Source organism: Varroa destructor, unplaced genomic scaffold, assembly GCF_002443255.2.
Source record: "Varroa destructor unplaced genomic scaffold, Vdes_3.0 BEIS01000003.1, whole genome shotgun sequence".
NCBI classification, from domain to species: Eukaryota; Metazoa; Arthropoda; class Arachnida; order Mesostigmata; family Varroidae; genus Varroa; species Varroa destructor.
In genome coordinates, this window is record NW_019211456.1 from 4,231,883 (window position 1) to 4,256,778 (window position 24,896).

The 24,896-nt window shown below is 42.0% G+C and overlaps 1 protein-coding gene and 1 long non-coding RNA gene across 14 annotated transcripts in view; one reads left to right on the top strand and one right to left on the bottom strand.

The window, feature by feature from the left end:
• The window catches only part of Mettl14 (methyltransferase like 14), a 29,517-nt gene extending 19,964 nt beyond the window's left edge, over positions 1–9,553 (bottom strand). For 2 of the 7 annotated variants that reach the window (XM_086984690.1, XM_086984693.1), the window contains exons 1-2: positions 3,769–4,108; positions 3,010–3,376 (exon numbers count right to left, since the gene is read on the bottom strand). In XM_086984690.1, the coding sequence (XP_086840816.1) occupies positions 3,010–3,132 (123 nt within the window). In that variant the 5' untranslated portion in view covers positions 3,133–3,376; positions 3,769–4,108. Of the gene's footprint in view, positions 1–3,009; positions 3,377–3,768; positions 4,112–9,353 lie in introns of those variants that run through there. The other 5 variants (XM_086984691.1, XM_086984694.1, XM_022797264.2 and 2 more) reach the window with 5 other exon arrangements.
• The window catches only part of LOC111246901 (uncharacterized), a 96,418-nt gene continuing 75,312 nt past the window's right edge, over positions 3,791–24,896 (top strand). For 3 of the 7 annotated variants that reach the window (XR_015324541.1, XR_015324542.1, XR_015324547.1), the window contains exons 1-2: positions 9,709–10,143; positions 10,842–11,010. This is a non-coding gene — a long non-coding RNA (uncharacterized LOC111246901). Of the gene's footprint in view, positions 3,922–4,877; positions 9,265–9,708; positions 10,144–10,841; positions 11,011–11,403; positions 15,278–24,896 lie in introns of those variants that run through there. The other 4 variants (XR_015324545.1, XR_015324546.1, XR_015324544.1 and 1 more) reach the window with 4 other exon arrangements.

Sequence of the window (24,896 nt, forward strand, 5' to 3'; positions counted from 1 at the left end):
AAGCAAAATATTTTGAAAATCTTATATAATCAACTCGTGAGCTATCACATTATTATTATTATTATTATGTTAAAAGTTATGAATGAAAAAATTACACTCCGGCAGTGGTACATGCGACCAACGACGATACCGAATTTTGCGAATGGTACTTATAAAAATGTAAAAAAATGTACATAGTTTTAGCCGAAAATTGTTTAAAGCGATTAGACTACATTCAAATCCAATAATACAATAAATGAATGTAATTTCACCTCCTGGGTAACTGTAAATTTTCATGTAACGCGATTTAATTAATTACAAATAAAACTAAAGTTATAAGTATTTAAACTCTGCATGCATGTTAGGGACGCTCCGTAGTCTCGTGTGTGTGCAGGGTGCTCAGAGCACTTTCTACAGTTTAGTCCAATACTTGCGACACGGTTGGATTGACCAGTCAGTATAATCAGATACTAGCCCTAGCAGAAGCAGCAAGGGCGGCAATGATACTATGCACAGGAGGGAGGTGCACAGACCGTATGTTCATTTGTGTTGCCTATACAAAATAAATGGCAGATGGTAATAAATAGACTAACACCTTATATTCAGCACGGGCTGGTGGGTAACGACTGCCAAATACAACTAAATGAGTACTGACGGTTGAGAAACGGGTTGCTCGACTGTTAAATATGTTCGAATCTGCACACGAGGAATTGTGCAGCGATCCCATCGAGTATGGCGTCCGTTGTCGATCTTTGCATCCATCGTCTGCGCGCCTTTACAGATACCGAAAAACAGTCGCAACAACTGGAAGACGACTGTTTATTGCGAGAGAAGTACGCGCTTGTAAAGGCCGCAGCTTGTAGCCATGGCAGCCTAATGGAAAATAACAGCAGCAGCCGCGGCTGTGGTGGCAAGATCAGTGGTTACGCCGGCAGTTATCCACGACTGGAACCCAGTAACCGGGCGATTCTGCCTTCATGGGCGAGTAAATACATTGGCACTATCTGCCTATCGAGTATGTGGGCTTGGCAGAAGCGAAGTGAACAATAGAAAGATACAGAAGTAGCAGCAGCAGCAACAACAAGAAGGCTAAATCGGTCCTATCGTCAAAACTGACTGGTCAACGGGTGCGCTTCCATTCTCGCCGCCACGGCACCGCCGCCGGCATCGGTACTGTCTGCTGTTGGCGCCCTCCACCACTGCCATCTGCGCGGCCGTAGCGCAGCTGATGCTCTCGCCGCCGCCGCTGCCGCCGTTGCTCTAAGAGCAATAGCGGCCCCCAGCGCCGCAATTGCTGTAACCCGCCGTCGCAGCCGCCGCCTCTGTAGCTGCCGCAGCATCATTGGAGACGGCGAACGAACGACGGATGGTGGCGTGTGTGAAAAGAGCGGTTCAGTGGCTAGATGCCTTGCTGGTCAACTGGTCATTAACTATTGACTGATTTGTTGGCTGACTGGTTCGATCGTCGTCGCCGCCGCCGCCGCCGCCGCCGCTGTCGTCGTCGTCGTCGGTGGCGATGCTATGGTATTTGTGTAGTTGTCAGCGGTTGGTCGTCAGTTATCGTTGACTGGCGACGAGTTGTCGCCTTTAGTGGACGACGAACGAGTACCAATACACAACAACATAGGGATACCGCGGCACTACTGCTTCAAGTACTAGTACTACCGCTGTCGCCATTGCTGCGACCACGACAATAGATGGATAGAAAAGAATGGGCGGACAGACGACCAGAGAGAGGGCGGAGAGGGCCCGCCGTCGTCGAATAACACCATAAACGGGCTGAGACTCGTTGGCCGCTGTTGCTGTCGACAGGGCCAGAGTCGAGCGGCGGTGCGACAACGACGGCGACCGGTACTGACGACTGCGATTACCGCAGTTCGCACTACGGCGACTGCGATGGCCACTAGCAGCAAGCGGCTCCCAAAGGCAGTCGTCGAGACGTGCTAGGTCCACTGTGATCGACCACAGCAACCATATGAACAAAACAGAAGCAGCAATGAAGTTTATGATTTGCAAATCTTTCTCACTTTTCCTCATTTAAATTCGAAGCTGCGCCAAGTAAATCTACTACAACTGGAAATAGATTCATCCTGGGGGTTACAACTATTACGTCAGCAACAACAATGACTGCTGCTACCAGACGTGCCACCATTGCGCTTTCTAAAGCTCTACCGTCAGATTGATCACGGTGATACACAAAAATAGCGACGGCGACAACGCGAAATATCACGAAAACGGCCAAATCAACATCACTAACTATAGGAAGATGAAAAAGTCGCGTAGACATAGACAGTACAATAACTATTTTTGGGAAATCTAAGGGCGGTATTACAAAGATTTTAGTAAAACGAAAGCGAAGACACGCAACGACGACAACAACGACAGTAGTAAGAAGATAACATCGACGAGGATTCGAGAATAGAATCAAATAGAAGACGAGATTTTCCTTTCAACACAGCGCCGTCGTATAGCATCGTGGAGTTAGTGGCTTTTTCATCCCCTAGCTGCAAGGTGGTATGAGGCAATCAAACATCCACGAGACAAAGGGGAAACGATGGCGGACAACTGGCGAGAAGGCGGAAACGACGCTGGTGTGTAAAGGCTGAACAGTCAGCTGGGATAGCCATCCAGTAAACGACACCAACAATAGCAGCAGCAGTAATCCGTAGCACTACAATTGGTACTATTGTATGCTTCTTCTGCCATTCCTGATTATTTGACCCGAAGTCAGGGTGCCAATAAGCTGTTAATTGTGGCCGGGCAATAACAGAACGGGCCAGAGAGCGCGAGTTGTCACAGGACGGCAGCGACGCCGGTGGCGGGTGGAAACAAAGTATGGGAACGAAAGAAGATCTCGACACCAGAAAAAGACGAGCAAAGAGAGGGAAAGGAGTAAAAAGAAGAGATCCACTGTCGGGCGAATCGTAGCGACGGCGGACATATTTGACATCATTAACAAGAGCAATAACGACAGAAAATCAAAGCGTCTGGAAGAAACGAACGGTGGTGATCCCCTTGCCCCTTACTCACCTGTCTATTCGCTGGCTTCGCCGTTGCCTCGGGCCAAACCGCAGTCGTCCGCTGCCGACTGATGTTATCGTTAAGTGACAACAGGGTGAAGCGAAGTTGAATAATCATAACAACAATCATCATTATCGGAGCTGTGGTAGTGTTAAGGAAGGAGCTGTTGCGGCTCCCGCTGCTAGCCAACGGTGGTGGATCATCCGGAGAGTACGTTCCGATACGGTAGCAGCGGCAACGACAGAAACGCGGCTAGGTAGCGTTGTTGATCCTCGCTGAAAGCAGTAGCGGCAGCCGTTCCGGCACGGTGCGGTATTGCCCTCAGCATAACAATAGCGAAAGCAATGCGCGAGTGACCTGCCAGCTATCGCTTCGCCTGAAAGTACTTCTATTATTTGCAGTCGATAAAGCAAGAATTGTGATCAATCCCTTGAAACGCCACCCACAACGACCACTTCAGGAGCAACGGCCACGATGAAGGCCACGTGCATGGCGTCTCTTCCTCATTATTGTAATGCTTGTGTTTGAGTGTTTGCGACTATTGTTATCGTCAAAAGGTAAAAGTCGTAGGACATACAAACGGCGCAAATGTAAGCATTGTACAAGGCTCATAGAGAATAAGCGTGAAAGCAGGAAAAATTATCACGGGTAACACCAAACCAAACGGAGTGTGTATTTATGATGAGGCAGTGCAATGATAACAACTATGTTATCTATGTAGAACATTATAACCTGTCTGAAAATTAAGTAAGGAGACACATTCCTTACCGAATGCGTGCTCAGCAATCGTTGTTAACAACTGTGGATGGCAGAATCAGCCTGTTGACAGTACGGCACAACCGCCGCGTTGTGTTTCTCTTGCAGCGACTATTAGTATCATCAGCTCCATCAGGATAACGACCTTCGTCCCACAGAGCCAAGGTAAGACGGAAACAAGGAAAGGTACGTGGTGGTGAATAAGCACACATCCGGATTTACGCATGCTCTACACACACATATATAAAACGCACAAGTGTAGTCGGACGGTAGACGAACCAACAAACGCAGACATTGTTCGAAGGAAGGAGACCGAAACACCAGTTGCACTCCCTCGCCTATAGGGACGCAAACACTGACGAGCAGACCGACCAGGCGACCGACTAAAAGCAAACGGAAGGCTGGAGACGAAGAAGAATAAGCGTCTACGACGATAGAACGTCATTTCCATCTTCATGGCCGAAGCAGCGGTGCTAGTGGTGGCGCATAATGACGGCACGATCGTCTGCCCCGCGTCTCCCCTTTCTCAAACAAATGACAATAGTACCAGCAGCCATGTCTACAATTATATGTTTGATGCTCCCGCGGTACCCATTTATCTCCTTATAAACCTACATTCACGCATTCGTATATCGGTGGCTCGTCTACAGTAGAAAGTAAAGAAGGGGATCAGAGGCAACGCCGATAATTCGATGGGGGTAAGCAGCGGGTGACAGTACGCCGATGGTGCCCATTTAGCTATGACGAACTTTGTGGCGAACTGGGGACAACTAAAAAGCATTCACAGCGAAACGACGGGACGCCGCGGTGTTTTTAGTAATGAACAGTGCCATGTGAACGTGCCTCAATTAGATCAAATACGACTAGAATAATTATAGTGAGCAATAATACAGTAGGTACATAGAAGAGTGGGTGTCTGGAACCGTCCAATGTCAGTTACTGCCGTTGTCAAAAAATAAATGTAGAAATGGCCGTTCACTTTTATGTCGCTTTCTTAGTGTTAAATGTATCATCCATTATGAACAATGCTTGTGATACTGGGCGTCATTCCTCGTTGTCTTTCTTCCGCTTCCTATTCTTTGTTTTGTTTGACGGTTGGCGGAGCGGTCTCGTGTCTGCCGCATTAATGCGTGTGTGCCTGTTTGCAGAGCTTGTGTTTCACATATTGTATCTCAGCGGAACGGTGCAAGTAACGAACGAAGTGACTCGCCATTGATCAATCATCGGTGCCGCGTGGGTGTCCTTTCGTTAGCAATGATCGATATAGCGGCCACAGCCGGCAAGCGAACAAAGTCGTTTGCTATAACAAATAGTTTGTCATATACGACCACGACTCGTTTATGTATTTATGGCTTATTATTATATCCAGCGTAGACGTCGTTCGCAAACCATGTAGATATCTGAACGAACGAACACTGACCTTATAATATTATGATATCGTCTTATTATTGAAGTGGCACCATCTTTTTTGCCTACATTTTTCTGTGCCAATTTGCCCTTCGCTGTTTGGTCTTCACTAGTAGCTTTAATGCAGAATGGCGTAATGAGAACGTGCTAACGCCGTTTTCTTTTTAGATTTAAAATCGACATGTAGAACTAAAAGCAACGCATAGCATACCCACACATAAATTATGTGAGCTTCCACCAGTTCAATAATGGTCTAATGTTTCTATGTTTGCTCTCTATTATTCCGAAAAGATGTTGTGTGGGAAGTTAATTTGAAGAAGTTTTTTCCTGAAAATCCAGCAGAACTTTCCTCCCTCCTGCATCTACGATTACGTTAAACAAATCCTTTTAGATCTGGTAGAACTGCAATGACGATTATAAAGAGGGTAGTTTGTATAAGTATGGTGATATCGGCGTTGTCAACCGCTGATGCTATTGCCATTACGCAGTGATCTAATGGTAGTGTGTCTATGTCAGTGTCGTTGCTTTGGCATCAAGGCCAATGGGTTTCTCGCGTGCCTTTTGATATACCATGCACGCTATGCAAAGTCCTTTGAATCTATATACCTTGCGCCGTACACACACACATACACGAACACATAGTGATACAATTAGTTATAAGCAAAGAGCGGCCATCAATCTGGCCCTGCCAAAAATTTTTACTATTAGATTCAAGGAAAATACATCATAGAGCTCTGCCATAACGTTATCTTGGCTCACCCCACACTTTCACTGCTTTAAATACACATGCTTTGACACAATGACAATAAACACATTCGATCAATGCTTTCAATTTGGTTCTGTAGCCTATTTAAGGAACTAGCGTTGTCCTAGCATTGTGCTACTGACACTGCGCTACTTTTTATCGATATAGCTGCGCTCAGCCGATTGTGGCTTAATGTATGTCATCCTCTGACCAGGAAAAGTACATATATGCCACCTAGCATTAACTATTATACCCAATGCTGTACGCTCTACTATTCAGTTTATGATCAGAGAAGTTTTGCTTTTGCTCGTTCAGTATAGCGGCTGTTTTCGATGAACGACATTAATAACAGCTTAAAAAACTAGAATCATCCCGAGGGCTGTTGTCGTTTGCCTTTGCCCCTTACACTTATATTATGTTTTTGACGCATCTTGGCAAGAATACAAAAGGATATGGTAATCTATAGAGTTTATATATGGCCTCCGCAATCGTCCGAGGCTGTAAAAATGCTACTTCACACAAAATGCTCTCTAGAGCAACTGCTTGACAAAAGCACCTGTGTTACTGCGTTATGTCAAATTGCGGGTAGGTAGAAAACGTTGCGTACATTTAATGACGCTGATGCGTAAAACTTCGCTATGATTTTATAAAAAATTCAATTCGCCTTACGATGGTGACGTTTTGCTATGAGCGTGTTTCGTTTGCTATAAATTGATAGACAAGTGTTATCACCCGGTGCTCAATCAAGGAATGAGCGATACAGCGTGTAAGAATAGTTTTAATAAATTATCAAACATAGATGCACCGTAGATGGGCCGTAACAATGGAATAGAACTGCCCTACGGATTGATTGATTTTACACTAAGTATTGCAACGAATAAGGAACTTTTCGAATCAGATAGCTTAGTTCAATAGCTTGAAACCCTGAAACGTGTGCTCCAGGGTATATCTTTGTCGTTCTTAGCATCCTGCTTAGACAAAATCGCAAATTCTCGCATTATATACCACGATAGAATTGCGTACCATATACTCAAGTATAGCATGCCTTCTTTTAATATGGACTATACACAATTAGAAGGAGGATTTAAAACGATTTACCTAGCTCCTAACTTTTGAATAGGTGACGCGATCTTCGCTGGCTAGATTTTTTAGAAAAGTCCAAACAACGCGAGCGACGCTTCAATCAGAGCCATGGCAGGCGATAAGGAAAAAAACGCATTCCCGTGAGCAAAAAGACGCACTTGATCAAAGAAATCTGTCCGTTGGTTTTTTTTTTAGTTGTTTGCTCATTTCAGCCTGCACGATTCGTCAACGTAGAACAGACTTTGTTCTGGAGTAGGCGACTCTGGGACTCAGTTATAAATGTATGTCAACAGGATTTCGCGGTGTTCTGAATATTAAATAGGAAGGGTTCACAGTCGAACCACTATAAAATTAAGGAAGATTAAATAGAGGTAGAGAGAATCAAAGGCGTAATAACGACTCCGCTGCTGATATTTTTATCAAAGTCGCTTGTAGAACCCGTCCGATTTACTACAGCTCTCTGTTACTTGCACCCTTTGTCACATCCTTGCGTAGAACATAGCTATGCCTTGTCCGGCGTATGCCTTTGTACATGTACCATGCGGATACTATATACGCTCTCATTCACCTTCTTTACCTGCGAGTACACGTCATTATATTAGACTTTATTACTTGGACTGTAATCAACTTTAGCGGACCGTCAAATCGTTGCTGATATGAAGAAGGGAACTCTGAAGTAAGAACTGCAATTACATTGTAAGGGATTAAATCGGAGAGCACAATAGAAACATAGGGTTTGGTTGGCGTCTATCGGCTTTATCATTGCACTGATTCCCTAGACGGTACGACAGAACCGCGAATAAATACAATTTTTTTTAAATATAAACAGAGATATTGTTGTGCGTTCCGTTCTGTATCAAAACAGCGCAAGGAAGCATATATGCTATACTCTATAGATTGTTCAGCGTTTCTTTTTCCAGTTAAATGCAGCACGAGCAAGCTCTTTCCGGCGCGGAGTGTTATAAAAAAAAAATTCAAACCCATAGGTAGAGTTGCAATACATATGCTGAACTTCTTATCGCGAAATACCTTGCGTAATAGAACTATAGCCATTTGTGATGTCTAAGTTTTTAAGTTACACATCCGTAGCGATAATTGATTCGAGAAGGACTGTTGTTCTGCGCGGCATAAAGATTCTTCTCCTTACGAGGAACCGGGAATCTATTACGAAACAGCCAATAGATACGTTTCGTGATTTCGGAACGAATTTCGCAAGTGTCTTTTTTTCATGCATTGGATACCCTTCAGAACCAATAAATGCAATTGCATGATAAAAATCATTCGTTTTTCTTTTGTTGAAACGATAATAGTAAGCATGAAAGTTTGCTTCGCAATGTCTTCTGCTAACGTTCGTATAATAGTTCTCTCGTCGATACAGATCTTGCCAAGCTTCTATGTTGTAACTATTGGAATTACGATACCGGGTAGCGCTGACATTGTAGGTCTTCTTTTTGATGCCGCCTAGATTGCGTGGATAACTAAAGCGTCTCATCATACAAACATCACTTGTAGGACTGGCTGTCGCTGCTATTGTCGTTGCTGAGGATGTACGGCGGATAAAAATGGCGAGGATTTGTACTATTATTAACGTATGCTTGTACGTTAATTTCGAATGCATATAAATATAACGGGTGCTGAACGGAACGCTAAAGCAGGCTAGAATCGAAATATTTTTCCTTCATTTCGTTACGACTGTGCAGTGACTCTGGTCGCCAATGATCCAGCTACGGGATCTTGAGAGATTCGATTTCTCTCGAGCGAAATCTAACCTTCAACGGCAATTTTTGCCAATGGTCCCTGCAATATACCTTTTGTGAACGAGATCTTTAATTCGCATATCCGTTGCGTAATGCTTCCCCTTAAGCTAGTTAGGTACAGTCGTCGATTACTGTGAGTTATTGAATTTAACGTTTTATTTATATGCGATCACCCGAGTGGAAAGTGTCTTTAGGTATTTTGTGAGGACCGGACCTGTCGAGGTCCGCTGGTAGTTTCTGTCGAGAAAAGTTCTGCTACGTAAATGTTTCCTCTTTGATTTCTTTCGTCTCTGCAACAGTGCTAAATTATTTGCAGCTGCACAAGAGAAAGGGGAGTTGAGCGCAGAGAGAGAGAGAGAAAAAAAACCCGACCCTAACTGTACGAAGCGCCGCCTATATATTACGAGGAAGACTATAATGCTATAGCGATATAAGTATTATACGTTTTCCTTCCCGTCCGGCCCTGATTAATCTAAAGTCGAGATACACACGTGCGCACACCCAGACCCAGACACAGTGAGTACGTAGCTGTGTATTATGATGTAGTTCCATTATTACTACGTTTCTAGTTAGTTATATAGTCACAAAAGTAGAAAAGTTAGTACCGTACGGTTGTCGTTGTCACGTAGTGGCTAGAAACTTCTTACGCAGCCCCGTAGTAGTTTGTCTCGTACACAGAAAACTGAGTAATGCGAACGTGAAAACATCTCCCTCAGTGGATTTCGTCTAGAATGAACAAATTAACAATCGAGCTTTTATATTGTATCTGTTAAAGCTCGAAATTATTTCGCATAGGCTAAAGCAAGCCGCTACATTTCTTCGCAATATTTGTAGTCTGCTCTAAATAGCACAGTATTTTTGTTTGTTGTCGATAACTGGCAGATTTAGTGCTCATGCAGTGGTGCAATCAAACGGTTTCGTTCTAATTCTACATATTGCTCCGTAGAGTTCTACCGGCACATGTGAAGCTCATGTGTACGTCCTTTGACATGTGACGTATTTAGTGAAACAATTGTGTAGTTTAGTACTTACAATGATGAGCTGGCTTGCAACAAAGCGTCGGCCGTTGCAAGCGTCTGCTGGTGCGACGCACGCTTGCTTCCGCGCCATCTGCTTGGATCATTATTCGTAGCGTTTTGTTATCTGTTTTAACTCATCATGATATCATGAGAGGAACAGAGAAAGAGTTGTGAATTTTTGTACTGTAGTTTTGACGTCATAACATTTTGTGTGCGTTTGTCTTATGGATAACTGTTAAACTAGATACGTTTGTGAATGGTCTTCAGCTGAGTATGCGACACAACTGTCCAATAAACGGTGTAGTGACAAATTCTAAAACTAGCATCTTCGGATTTGGATGGCTTAGGCCACTATATACCCTGTTTTGAGACAAAGGTACATTTCTATTTTATTTTTTACTACAAATGAAGGATGCAAATTGAAATCGATTGCAACAATATAACGATGATACATGACTCCGAATTAGTCGGGCCAAAACTATAGTTGTTGTCTGATTTAACGAATAGGACCAATTTATTCAGTACATGCGAACATTGTTGTAAACGTTTCTAAAGACGGGGCTGGCGTCCAATCAACAGCCCAGAAAGGCACGTTGTATGTTCACAGCAATCGTATCTTCTGGCAAGGCTTTTAGTGTCTTTTGAGAACAAATGAAAAGCGCAGTCTATAGAATTCTTTTTGACTGCTTTGAATTTTAGTCAATACGGTTACCCTCAAGGGAAATGGTCTTTATAATCTGCAAATAAATATACAAGATATAAACAAATAGAACTTTTTTGTTTATCGGTATCAAGGGTTCATTCTGTATACTAGGTCGTGTTTTTAGCGCATAAGCTATTTAAAACGTTGGATCCATTTCGAGTTTTGCCAAGATACATTATTCAATTCTTTTGAAAACATGTGGAATCATTATCCTACACAAGTAAAGTTTGTCGTAGCTAATGTTTGCTAATGCTGTCGGCGTTTGGACAGAGTCAAGTGTACGAAAAGTTTTCCTTTACACAGTTGGACTTCGTTCTCTTCGTGAACAACCGTCGCTCCGATTTGTAATGCTAGTTTTTCCTTTTTTATAGGGAACATCCTTGCCTTTTTGTCAGGACTTTTACGACGCGACTATTTCGGTTGAAGTCGTCATCTTTTTTGCGCAAGTTCATTTCTTCTGTATCATTCAAGCTTGTATCTTTAGTGGATTTTAAGTTACCTTACTGCCCCACTTTTGAAGATCCGCACGTCCTGCAGCAGGTTTGTAGCTACTGTAGAAATAAATTTCATCTTCTAGCGGTAAAGTGTATATAGGCCTACACAGGTCATCTGGACATTTCAGCTACCACCTTAAAAACTAAGCTCGATTTCTAAAGCATTGTTGCTGAAAATACTGTCATAGACGAGGTAGCATCTTTTGATTGGCCTTTGATTACTTGTCAATAGCTCATATATACATGTAGATGTGTCGCTGTATCTGTGGAAAAAAAGATGGCTGTGACTATAATTCTATCATTGCTTAGATAATTTCACTGTCAAAAGCACGCCAGTGGGCACATGGAAGCCTGTAATATTGCTATATTTCACGGTTATTTCCTGTGCTTCAGCTTATGGATAGTACGACGTTTTGCTAACTCATCATTGGCTCTTTAGCTCGCATTTATTTATAGTGGGAGATCCTTTACCAAACTTCTGCTCTTAATGGAACGGCGATGAGTCTGCAATAAATTTACTTCTGGACTGCGTCTCGCCAGTCAAAACATTTCAGACAAGCGGCAGCAAAGAACGATTTTACCGTCCTCCTCCGGTAAACGACCATATCCAATGTGGTCGCTTGAGCTATCCTGGAGTGCTATCGTACTCATCACCTCGTATCATATTTTGCCTGTCCATCCCTACGCGGACAGAGCTAGTCTCCGCAAGCTACTTTTAGCTGAACTGATATTTGACAATTCAATCTCTGTTTTGTTTTGTGAAAAAAGAAATTTCAATATATTTTTATGGTGACATATTTCAAAATGCAGGGCCCCTGTCTCCACAATCATCGGAGACAAAACTGTGCATGCCACGCTAATCAACGAGTGATAATACACCACTTTTAACGAAAGTCTGTGGCTGTTTGAGTGAGTAGCTTTCTTGTGGTAACGGATTAGGCAATGACATCGAATCGTCGCCCCGACCCTGTGGTTTGAATTTTTTTTTATATAGGACTATTTGTGACAACTACACAAAGGAAAGCGTCTATAAAATAACGCCGAAAGCAAACCACGACCTTAATAAAATAATTCAATGGAACGAACTTCATAAAGTTGTGATTTAAAATTACGCAAAACAGATTTAGGTTTGCAAACAGTTTCTAGGAAGGTACTTGACCCTTACTCTATTTTTGTTTGACTTGATTGGTCACGCTCAGCCTACAGATTGTTACTCAATTGGTTTAATACTTCGATATGTATATTTGTAGTGCAAAATGCAACACAAATATACATATCTAAAAAAAAAAATACTTACAGAAAACTGTCGAATAAAGGAGATGAAGATGTGTCTCGTCGATAAGTTCAAATCGGTTGGTGCACGTTACGTTTGAGTATTTACGAACACAGATAAACGCAAACTTAGACCAGTCTATAAGGGACTCGGTATTATCATCGATAATAATGTATGAGGTAAATAATAAATTGTTTTTAAGTGCATTACAAATTGCTAGTGATTGGAATAATTGGAGCAATATAATTCGAACACAAAACGCTAACGTTGGTGTCGTCTAAGCAGTAAAGAGCGGTAGGCGATATGGTGTGGCCAAGGTATGTAACTTAAATCCGCTGTATGTATCCACCCATGTTTTAGTAATTAAATACCACTCCGTGCATGTGGCCATGCTCTAGTACGATAGTATGTAGTGAGGGCAAAGCAAGGCTAGATGGAGGGAATTATTTCACACAATTGTAATCGAGGAGCAAAGCTGCCTCGAGTCCCTGGAGGTAAAGCGGGAGCGGCAGCACCGCTTTGCCGTCGGTGTTCGTAAGTGCTTTCGAAGTAAAAACGAGAATGTCAAAATTCACGGTAGAACGCCAAGTGTAAGCATGAAGGAAAAAGTACAAGGTGATCTTTTTGGCGCAAGATGTCATTGAGTCGTGCAAAAGCATACGAGAAGGCTATTAGGTAATTGATGGTGAAGGGTCCACAATATATATATGCATACTAAGTATTCTGGATGGGAGTAGATAAGGAAAGATGAAAAACATTCGTCATATTCCATTAAATTGAACCCAGTCCCACTTAACAAACATAGCTCGTGAACATAGCGCTAAACACTCTGCTGAACAATGATCTATCAATCCGTCCTTATTCGTACCATTTTTCTCTTAGTTATTCTTTGATTCCTAGCTTATTATATGACTGTCAGCCTTCTGCGCACGTACTGCAGCCCCGCATCGCGTCGAACAGGCGTTCAGGAAAGACCTATATGGACAGAGTGCTGTCAGACTGTCCCCCACTGCCTTGAGCTACAATTTGTTTCGCACGTGACGAAAGGAGCTGAGGTGACCAGATTGGCCTTCTCTTTCTGCGACCTTTCTCGCAGCTCTACGAGTCACGTTACCAACTTATGACCACAGAGCAGGCATAGATGAAAACGAACTATGTGGTTGCTCGAGTACCAGCAGCCACGGGGTTCAGATATTGGAATAGGAAAAGTCATAACATGGTGGGAATCGTAACGAGAAACCCGTCAGAACCCCGCATACCTATCATGGTGACCTGATAGAGGATTACTGTAACATAAGCGCCGTTACAAGAATATTTCTAATTTTCATTTAGACACCGCTTAGGCACTCTTCTATTTGAACTTACTCGTACCTTCACAGGATCTAGCAATGCTTCGGTTTTTTCTGTTTGTCTTCGACGTTTGGTGGATCGCAAGCAGAGGTGGCCGGAAAGCGATGGCGTATCTCACGAATGAACAAAGGCGAATGAAGGCAGCATAGGTATAGTATAGTAGCCAGACCAGGGTAACTACTTATGGCATCAACTTAGTTCGCTTTGCCGATCCCACTTATTATTGGGAACGCTCTACCGATGTGTCGCACTAGCTATAGCGATACAAAACGTTGCTGTTCCTGCTGTCGCTATTGCTAGACGTAATAACCATTTGAAAATCTGAGTGGTATCTGTTGGTTTCGCAAAAATTGAACGCTCGTTCGTAAAACTTTATCTCGAACTTACTTAAGCTTAGACGTCACAAAAAACATACGTCCTTGAACAACGGTGTTTGGAAGCCAATTTGGCCTGAATAGAAGAAGGAGAGTTAGCACTGGGACGTGTTTAATGATTTTATATCTTACTTTGTCTAGGTAATACGGAACAACTATTTTTTTAAGATTAATCGATTTACATCTTTGCTACGTTAACTTACTGTAGTGGATAGATAGCTCGGTTACCCCTAGAATAAATAGGAACGGCGGGCCCTGAGTTCGATTTTAATCTTCAGACTTCCTCGGCAGTATGTAAGCGTTAACCTGGCAAGTCAAACAAATGATGTTTTTCCGTTATTGTGAGGGGCGCAATTGAGCTGCAAAAATGCCTACCATCAGTGTACCTTGCTGTTCAATGGATCCTTATAATGGCGGTTGGCGTAACACTTCATGCAGATGTATCGAAATCCTATTTTATAAGCTTATCGAAGTCTTGTCGATTTCCTGACAATAGAGATGGGAGCTTCGTTTTGTTAGATAAAGCCTATCTCGACTTGCACGTGCTTATTCTGAGTAGGGCATTCCCTTCCTTCATATGAACATTTATAGTAGCAATACATATGCTAGTTATATTACAAGCTATCATTTGAATCGAGCAGAAAAGAACACAGATAACACCCGCTACTACACACCGATATGAGAAGATTAAGCCGATACTTTTACATGATGTAGATAGAGCAGATGAACTTTTTTTTTCACCATTGTTGAGCGCGTATATAGAAATGATGCTATTCAGTTCGTTCTATTTAGTCCGCGTGACATTATGTTGAGACATTTTTATTTGTGTTATTGAGACCTCTACAAATTATTTGACCAGAGATGATTTCACGTATACTGTAGATCTATTTTAGAAAACGCCGTACTAATATATATACATATATAGATCTATAAATATGATTGGGGCATATGCATAGGGATTCGAAGCAGTAGAGCTTTTGTTTGTAAATAATACGCAGTGAAAGCGGCTAGTTGTAGCGCCGCCTGTGGGACTAGTCAAGGGCCGGAATATGACAGTAGGTAGCCCGCGGGTCATTCAAACATTATTATGGCGGTAGACGATTATGACGATAACAACAATTTGTTCCGCCAATACGCCTGCTACCGTCTGTCAATAATGGCTTGGCAACGCTATGTATTCGATAGTTTGATACAGTGTTATCCGTCTCGTAGGCATCTAACAACAGTGATTTAATGTTGAATGTCTGCAGTGTTGTTTCGATGACGCAAGGCGTGACAAGTTATTGCCATTTCATCCGTAGCCAAATACAGACGAGGTAGATTTAGCTACCGGCGAGGGCTGGGTTGGTTCATGCGAACGCTAAAGCAGACGATGGTAGCTGCGGTGTGATGATTACGTTATGCGAAACACTCATCTGACATGGATATTTGTAATTATTTGTATCCATTGTACCATAGTTGCATGACTAAGCAGACAGACGGCGCTGTCAGCAACAATATGCCTTGTAGATAGCTTTTTTTTTTAGAGGAGCAAGGTAGGTTCTATCATGCATGAAGTTAAATCAATTATTTGAATTTTATGTTGTAGTTGGAGTGTTCAACCAAGTTCTGTGATTTACGTATTAGCTTGTCCGTAGCTAACCAATGGATCAAACATTTTAAAAATTAAACACCCTTAGAAGGCGAGATTTAAGATGCGTGATTAGAGGGTAGTTAGCGTTATCACGAAATAAACAATATAGAAGCAAAAATATTATCTAGTGATTAGAATCAACTCTCAGTTCCTGATGGTTTTGATGGTTATAGCGCTGAATTCACTGAACAAGGAGGCTTTGAGCAAAACAGTAGTTCGTTTCTGGTGCAGTCATTTTTAGGGCTAAAATGAGGAGATTGGAGTCCATAGAACAAATGACTAGAGACATTCCTCGCAGCGTGCGTTATAAAATCATAATAAAAAAAGCTGAAGCAAAAAATGGATCCCTGCCGAACTCAGTCCAACATAGATGGTCCAACATAGTATGTGCTGCACTTGAAAGACAGTCTATAAGCAACTATTATCAGCAGAACACCAGTTTATCGTACGCCGACGCTACAGATTAGAGATGAGTCAGTTCGAGTTGCCCACCAGAGAAGGATGAAGCTAGAAAAAAACGTCGATCAGATTGAGACGTCATGCTCGTAACGGATATTATCAGGAGTATTTGTTAATACGAAGTATTGGCCAAAAAGGAAAAGAAAAACTAATATTAATGCTATCAGATACTCCGGCGGAGTTTTTTTATGGCTATTAAATGGCTACCGGTAATTGATTGTCTAGCTTGCTTTTATCAAATAGATGCTATCAATTCAAAATCAACTGCGCGGGCACCTTCGCGCGAATTACATAAAAATAACGTTTGAACTTGTAATCTTCTTAAACTGCTGGTCTTTTTTAAACTGCCAATTGCTTTATCCTGAGCTCAATTCCGTATAACTACATGTGCTGATTTTGCAACTTAGCAAGAACAACTTAAATCAACTGAGCGACAAGTGATACAAAATATAATAATATACACGGGCGGAGTTGATAGACAAGAGCCAATCCTATAAGCATGTATAAGAATCCCAAACAATGTATATGTACTTCCAACAGACATAGGTACTATCTGCCTACAGACTTTAACATTACAAAATAGGTGGCACATGACAAGGTTTTTTTGGAAGGCCGTTTTCTTTTTAGATAATTTATCTTCATTTCTCTTTTGTGCGGATAAAGTATTCAACCACCAAATTGACTTTGACTGAAGATACATTTTCAAACGAAGGCCCTGCGGAGGCAAGGATTCGGGCGCCTGTGCCTTGGTCATCCTGCTATTGACTTTGCTGAGCTGCGCGTGACGCATGGAGGCTGAATAATGGAAAAACGTTCCCGTTATAGATTTGATACGTGCCTGTTCAACTTTTGCTATTTCTTTGGCATCAGGGTTAGCTGGTGATTGCTTTGACAACGTCCTATAAAAAGGTATATCTAGATTCGTCTAGATATGAATCCGATGTTATTTTCTTTTTGTATTAAATTAGGTAAAATGTAGCTGAAGACAAGAGCCTTATAACAAAAAAACTAGCTGACTAAAACTATTTGGCTTATAAATATTGTTTAGTTTGAAAGTTTGCCTAGAGCTGAGAACGCATTAAAATAACAGATCTGCTATAATTGAGCTAGCCCAAACTGCGAAATATATCATTACTATTACATTATTTATCTTACTAATTGTCGTAGGCTAAAGAGAACCTGTAGCATTAATTGTTATATCTCTATACAGTGCACAGACGTCTGTGTGAATAGAAATATCTGTTTCCGAGTGTTGAGTATACCCATTGATGGGTATTGAATGCCGAAGCAGAGATAAACTTTAAGTGTGAAAGAAGGAGGTGCATCTTGACGTACCTAAACAGAAAGTGGCGGAGGTTGTTAAAACTAGGTCTCTAGGTAGATGCATTCGGCTTCTTGGTAGTAACACATTGTCTGTCGACTACGATCCATGTGGGTCCACCCACACTCCCCAACTGGGCATCCCAACTGCATCAGGTAGCACCAATTGTGTGTTCTCTATATACCATGCACCTACATCTACATATGTACCTGATTGTGTGAACGTCTTGGCGTGTGAGCGTGTGTGCATATTGTATGTATGATGATATTTTGAGAACATTCGTCAGCTCTAACGAGTAGAACATGAGCACCAAGCGCACTTTGATGTTACACGTTATGCTTACACATTTAACATATAAACGTGAGGTCAAACAGGGCGCTGCCGAACTTACATAAGGATGCATTGCTGCATGATCAGGTAGCGTAAGCTAAGTGAAGCGATATTATAGAGATGTGCCTCTCGCTGAATTTGAAAGCGGGTTGATTGGTTAAGCGGCCCATATTTTCGTTTCGTGAAGTTTAGGCGGCAAACGCTGCAATTTCCAAAGTGTTTCCGACTACGAGGCTGGATTCTCCTTTCTATACAACATTGCGGGTTCACTTCACGAATAACAGGAGAGGCGTTAAAATGAGCTTTGCGAAAGCTTGAGAATACCAACGGATGGGCTCGTCGCAGAAGGACCAGACGGGATCCCTAAGCTCCAAAGTGACAAGGCGTGTCCTTCATTAATATAAATCGGTCAGCTTAACCTTCCTTGAACAAACACTAGCCGCGATTAGCGAGAGCTCGCCTTCGGATGCGCTATTATCGCTACAAAGCGGCGCACCAACAAAGAGGCTCGATGTGAGCCACATTTCGTATGCTCATTGGAAACACTTCAGTTTGAACTCGTGCCTTACAAGTTAGGCTTTAGTGTCACCCATCAAGTAACGCCCGCTTAGCCTACATTATACTTGCAAATGTTCCACTTCGGAATTGAACAAGGTTGAAAAATTTTTTCGGCAACCTCAGCTCTATCTCCGCAACCGAGTCCGAAAGCTTGTCTTTGAATCCCTGCCGCCTAGCGGTCGGTCCTTAGCAGCGCGACCCTTTAAGGCACCTCCTGCCCCTACACGCTAGTTGGTCTTTAGGACAGTCCTCTTTATCTATTCAGTGCTATCTATATCTTCTCGATGCACCTTTTCAGTTTTCTGCTGCTGAATCCAATTTTCCCTGTCCTGTTCCCACGCTATCCTGCAGCACTGCGACTAAATTGCAACGCGCGGATTGTAGTTTTGTTATTGGCTTGGCAATAGCAGCTTGTGAAGCGCAACGCTACGCCCTAAATACCCAAGAACCATTCTTTATAATAACAAGTATCTATATCACTTCGCATCTACATATAACTCGCGTGTCTGTAAGGCACGGTATCTGTATGGTGTATTGATCGAGATAAAATATGTGGAGTACACCGATAAAAACAGCCGGACAAACAAAGGCTAAATAAACGAATTCATAACTGGCAGGTCATTACAGATGATGCTATGCACTCGAACGATGAAAGATCAAAGTCAGCAGTGATTTATTGCGGAACAGACCGTTAAGAGTCTAGAGAAGAAAAAAGCCAGATGAATAGCTCTCTACTTATACTGCTGATGCTTGCATTGTATACTCATGCTGAGCGTCTGTAAAAACTACAGAAATTACAGAATTGATATAATCATTAGAAAAAAATTAGTACATAAATTTGTTTTTATTAACTTCTGTTAATTATTAGAAATGCAGTCAGTTTAGAACGAGCCATAATTTACTTCGTACGATTTTGCTTGGTCATACAGTACTAGTGGTTTACCGCTCCCGTGGCTTATGAATTCTAGCAGTCAGTGCATTATATATATAGAGTTAACCCGATCGCGCATATCGTAGCGAGCCCCTAGATAATATTATATACATGTGAAAATGTTTAATAAACTGGTCAATTCAACATTACTTTAGGAAGAGACCCCTTAAATTTGTATATAAATTGTTGCAGTGATCCGTAATTGTCATCACCAGTATCTTTTAGGGGGGTCACGTTTCAAGATAATGGTAATGACAAGCTTTTTAGGGTACCCAGTCTGGCAGACAGTTCTCTGCTTTGAAATTGTATATAAAAAGCAAGTTATATTTATTGCACAATGACAAAATGTTAATATCAGCATTTTTAACATACACTACATGAAAATTGTGATTATACGAAGAAATATACTGTTCTTGACTACTTGTTTCGTTCACTGGGGCTGAATATCAGAAGAATTCAGTGTCCCATTTGAAGTTGCCGCATGGCCAAGCTTATATATTGTAACGACCCAGATAGTTTTTATAGAGTAGCTTGAGATTACCCTCTGTATTTGATATTGAGTTCCTTTTTGATAGCATGACCGTCTTACCGAAGGACGAGGTAAAATCCAATAGAGTCAATCCAGCTAAGTTTCAGATGTACATACTGCTATTACCTAATGCTATACAGAGATGTGTATCAGTAATTTATTCAGTAGATAATAGCTCTATATATAAATTATATAATAGCTTGTGGCAGGCAAACATTTATTCTTACTCTTTAATGGCCATCAAATAAGCAGGTACTATTGGATTGCGCCACCGTGCAACAACCTACTTTATTGTATTAATTTATTGATAATTGGTAATTGATTCCTTTATAGGCTCGCAACAACTATTGAAAGTGTCTATCGTTTACACACCTAGCCGTCAACAGGCTGAATGAGTCTGTGTACCGTATACAAATTGGGCGATATTTTAAGAAGCCCACAGAAACCTATATAATCATAATTATAATAATCAAACTGTCGTGTCGAGACTGTTCGAAAAACGTGTGGATTGCTGGGGTCAGCTCAAATGCTATGAAATGACCTGAACCGTGGACGAAAGCCCAGCACGTTCGATCGACAACGTTACTATGAGAAATAGATACCCTTATTGTCATTTGTTTCCACTGTCGATAGGGAAAGCTGATTTTTATTAATTGTATTGAAATCACATTTTTACTAACTCTTCAACGTCGTATCGCAGCACGCGTATGGACGGACAGCAGTCCAATCAAAAAGCTCTTGGAAAGGCAGGATGATTCCATACTCTCTGTTGATGATACGTAAACCAAGGTATTTATTCTGAATGTCATGTGTCTAACCACAAACCAGTCTTCAATGACGATTAATTAAAATAAGAAAATGAATTAAAAAAAGAACGCTTACATCATCTGAATAGAGTTTTGAGTTGTTGTGGCTCGCCCCTTTTTCAAGCTCGCTGGATAGCGGCGTGCTGTAGCGAGAATCGACTTTCTTTTTTGGTCATCTGCCGCGACTCGCTGGCAATTCAAAGTTTACTAGAGAGTGATCATACTTCCACAGAGGAAGTTAGAGAGTTTCTGCACAATGCAGCTTCCAGGCTGACTTTCGGAGGCTCTCACAATTCACAAAAAGGAAATAGGAATAAAAAAGGCTCATTGCGAGTGTATTGTCATGCAATCAATAAAGTGCTTGTCGGCCACAGTCTACTTCCGTTCACAAGCCGAATAAGCGAGTTGGCGTTGGATACTTCGGGACGACCATCACAGCTGAGACAATGAAATTAGAGTACCAGGTTTATCTACTAATGGTGTTCATTAGAACTTGGCTTTGCTTTCTCCTTGTAATACACTATGTGAAATGAGGCCTATAAGTATTTATTTAAGGCCGGCTCTGTTCATGTGTTATGATGGAGTTAGGAATTAGTAGTCAGATTATGTAAACGCGTGCTTGTGTTACTTGTTTATTTTGCTAATAATTGATAATTTTGTTCCTTTCTCAAAACGTTTATGACGTTTTCCCGCTTGTAATTATAAGCAAATGGGACGATTGAACGATAAAATAAGGAGAGGTACTGCTACTCTGATTTTATGTGTCAATAACATATCGGATTGGCAAAAGTCTGTGTTCACTTCTGAGAATTTTTTATATTTGAATCTCGGCTGAGGAGGTCAGGGATCATTGGTTCAAGCTACTACTACCCGACAGGTGTGGATAGATAAAAACAATTCAGGGGAGTGTGAATTAGATTATAATGCGACTTCATGTAGTACCGTAAACATGTATTATAAGGAAATTTTTTTACGCAAATAGTAGTATCATACGATACGTTTATATATGATGGTTTACTTCAGTTGATATAAGGATAGCCACTATTTTTTTGTGCCACAGCTTCAAGCTTACTAGAGGACGCGATGGCTTTAGTTACATGTAGTTCCTAATACTAGCATGCATGGAACATCTAGCACGAATACATGTCACTAGAGGTTCCTTAAAGATGAACTTAGATGTAAATTCGTACACACTTCCTCGGCTGAAGTTACCGTCCTGTTTACAATTATTATTGCTATTGGAGACAAGCGGCAACTATGCAGTGATTGTACGGTTTGGGGCTGTTGGCGGTAAACCAAGTACAATACTTACTTTAATTATCATTAATTGGCGCATGTGTACAATCAGCTGAATATTTGCTCGGGCTCAGGGCTCGGGGAATTTTTTAAGAATGACCAAAGTCTGCTACGATATTCTGTAGGGGTCAGATCTAGACCTTGAGGGTCTGTGACCGGAGTAGGGTGATCGATGTTGTCGATTTCGGCAGCATCGAGTACGGTATTTATCTTTGTCGCCTATCCACTCAACCCAACCTAGCTTCCGTTCACAAACGTGAAGTCGTTGGACGGACATTGCCAGCAGTGGCCTCGACTTTACAAGCTTGTCCAATTTATTCCATTCAGCCCTACAGCTGGACATCACGTTGCTCTCCTGGCAGAACTTCGGACTACAAACGATTAGATAAAAACGTTCCACACCAGCTCGTACAGGCTGTTTTGTAACTTTGGTAAACATTCCTTTACGATAGTTTCCATATATTCAGTTCAACTTAACTGTGGTTTCAGCGCAAAACAAATCGCCGAACGCTTACGGACTAGGTACTCAAGGTTGAATAGAGATTATGCTGCAGCGTTACCTGCTTGGAACACGGTACAAATAGGTACACGAACAATTTTTAACAGTCAGTATCTCATAGAACAGGTGTCCCCTTTAATAGTGGTCGGAGGATAACTAGTGGATTGTTCGTTGTGATTTTTTCCACAAAGCCTATCGTGGCAATATGCATAACAAATATCCACGATAACGTTATTCTACTAGGCCCACAACAGAAAAGTTCCTATTCAATATGTGTCATATAATGGGTTATTGCAGAAAGGTCTAGTATTCAAATTAACATGTTCTAAGTGGTAGCATTGATTAAGAATTTAATAGCGTACCAACTGATCTTTAATCAATCAAGTGAAACCACTCATTGTCAAGGTGCTTCCTTTGTGACAGATTAAAAGTCCCTAAAGTATTGTTAACATTTAATCTCTCGTTCCAACTTTGTAAACAATCAGGTACGAATTGACGTGAATATTTTCTCACTCAATTGTAGTGGATGCGGCACAAATTAAAAAAAAAAATATGAAATTCATCTCAGAAGAACAAAAGGACTAGGTAACTATGATAGATTGACATTCAAAACAAGCAAAAAAATGTATTCACTTGATCCCCAGCGGTGCCACTACTCAATGTCATGTACAAATATTCAATGACTCGAGCATTCTGTGGAAAACAGCGGGAGAACTCGATCTTTCTTCAGAGTCAGAATTTTACGGTTTTGGGCCGCTGCCTAGCTCTGTACGATACCGTTTATTTTCGAACAAGCCACGCGTCCACTTCTGTTTTGTTGCGTTCGCGATTGCGTGAAGGATCGCCGTCTGGCTGCGATCAACTTAACTAAACTTAGAGCAAAAGTCTGAGGTCTGGACTCCAAAACTACAAAAAACGACAAAAAAGACTACAAAAAACGGACGTCGCAGGAATGCCCTCGCTTGTCGTAGCTCGGTGTTTGTACGCCAGTGGCGCCAAGCATAGTCTCAAAAAAAAAATCCTCAATCGGACGGTAGCTCGAAATGACTTTTCGCTAGCAATGAAACCATCAAAACTAGAAAGCAAGAAATGGGACAAGGCGCCTTTTAAAGCTAGACGTTAAACGGAGACGTCTTGCGCCTATGTCCTCACGACATTCCGCGAGAAGGCAAAGCAGACTGTATCTTTCTTTTCTCTCCATTTCAGCTACCGTAAAACAATCATCTCGGTAAAAGTGAGGACAGTCCTACTAAATGCGGTATATCGAAATATCAGTTGACAGAATACAATTGATAGCAAATGCGATAACGAAAAAAATCCATGGCTGGGCTTGTTCGGTTTGCCGCTTCTGTCGCCAGTATTACTTTCAAAAAAAAAGATGTGACGCCTCAAAAACGCGCGTGCATATTTGTGGAGGCATACAAAGAGTGCAGCTGTTTTAGTTCGAGCCAAAGCAAAGTCGGTCGATCCTTCTGGGTAGCTGGCGTGCCCCGGAACAGAGACAGCGCAAGAAACGGGCTCAAGGAACTCTCATTGAGGACGGCTGTTTCCTTTGTTTAAACCTGCGAAGAGCTTGGCGTTGAAGGGAGTCACCTTCGACTGTCTTGAATATGCAGGACATCCTGATAGCAAACACGAAAGGATTTTCTAGCGCCTCAAAACTAACTGTCCCTCCACTATGATGTAACCGCACGTCGTTACAGTTACTCAAAACACAAACGAAGGCAATGATAATAACGCTTATCTTACCAGTCTAGTGTACAGTGGGTTAGTAAATAAATTCGCATGCCTCTTGTAAGAAAGCTGAAAGAAGCTGAAAATAGTGTGACATGGTGTTCCACACGGAGTCAGCATTTTGACAGGTGAGCTGACAAACTTAAGAAAACTTGAAGCGGCTGCAAGAAAACTACCGACAAGCTGTCAACACTCCAAGTATAAGTATCCGTTTCCACGTCCTTTGGGACAAGCATCTGAAGCACAAAGATTGCAGCCAAAAAAGGCGAATAAATAAGGACCAAAAAAGCGCCCTATTCGTTGATAGGAACCCTATGACGATGCGGTTTGTATTGTCGCCCTAGCAGAGAAGTAGAGGAATCAAACCGGCGTTGGGAAGTTGCCATAGGAGCCCATGAATAAGTAAGAAATGGTAACGAACCGATATTACTGTTTTGATTTAGGAGAGCCGGAGATGCAGTGAGATGGTCGACAAACGGCAGACCCTCGTCAATGTAAGGTAGTCTACTACGGCTAGCCACTAGGGAGGTGTCGCCATTCCCGCACTTCTCGGTCTGTAACCAACCCGTTGTCACGTGCCATGCGCCAACGCTCGCAGGGCCACTGTTGACCACTAGCGCAGCGGTCATGGCGGTGATGCTGGGGGAAAGCGTCATCGCTAACCGGCATCACCTGGCGTCCTGACAGCCTATCCACGCCGACTGCTGCGTAGGGCCTATGATACTCCTTTTCTAGGTAAACCAACAGCCCTTAAGCTGAGTTCCCTTGGGGTTCCTTAACGAAGAAATCTCATCTATCGAAAGAGTGATGGCCCACTTGTGCCAATGTGTTTCCTCTTT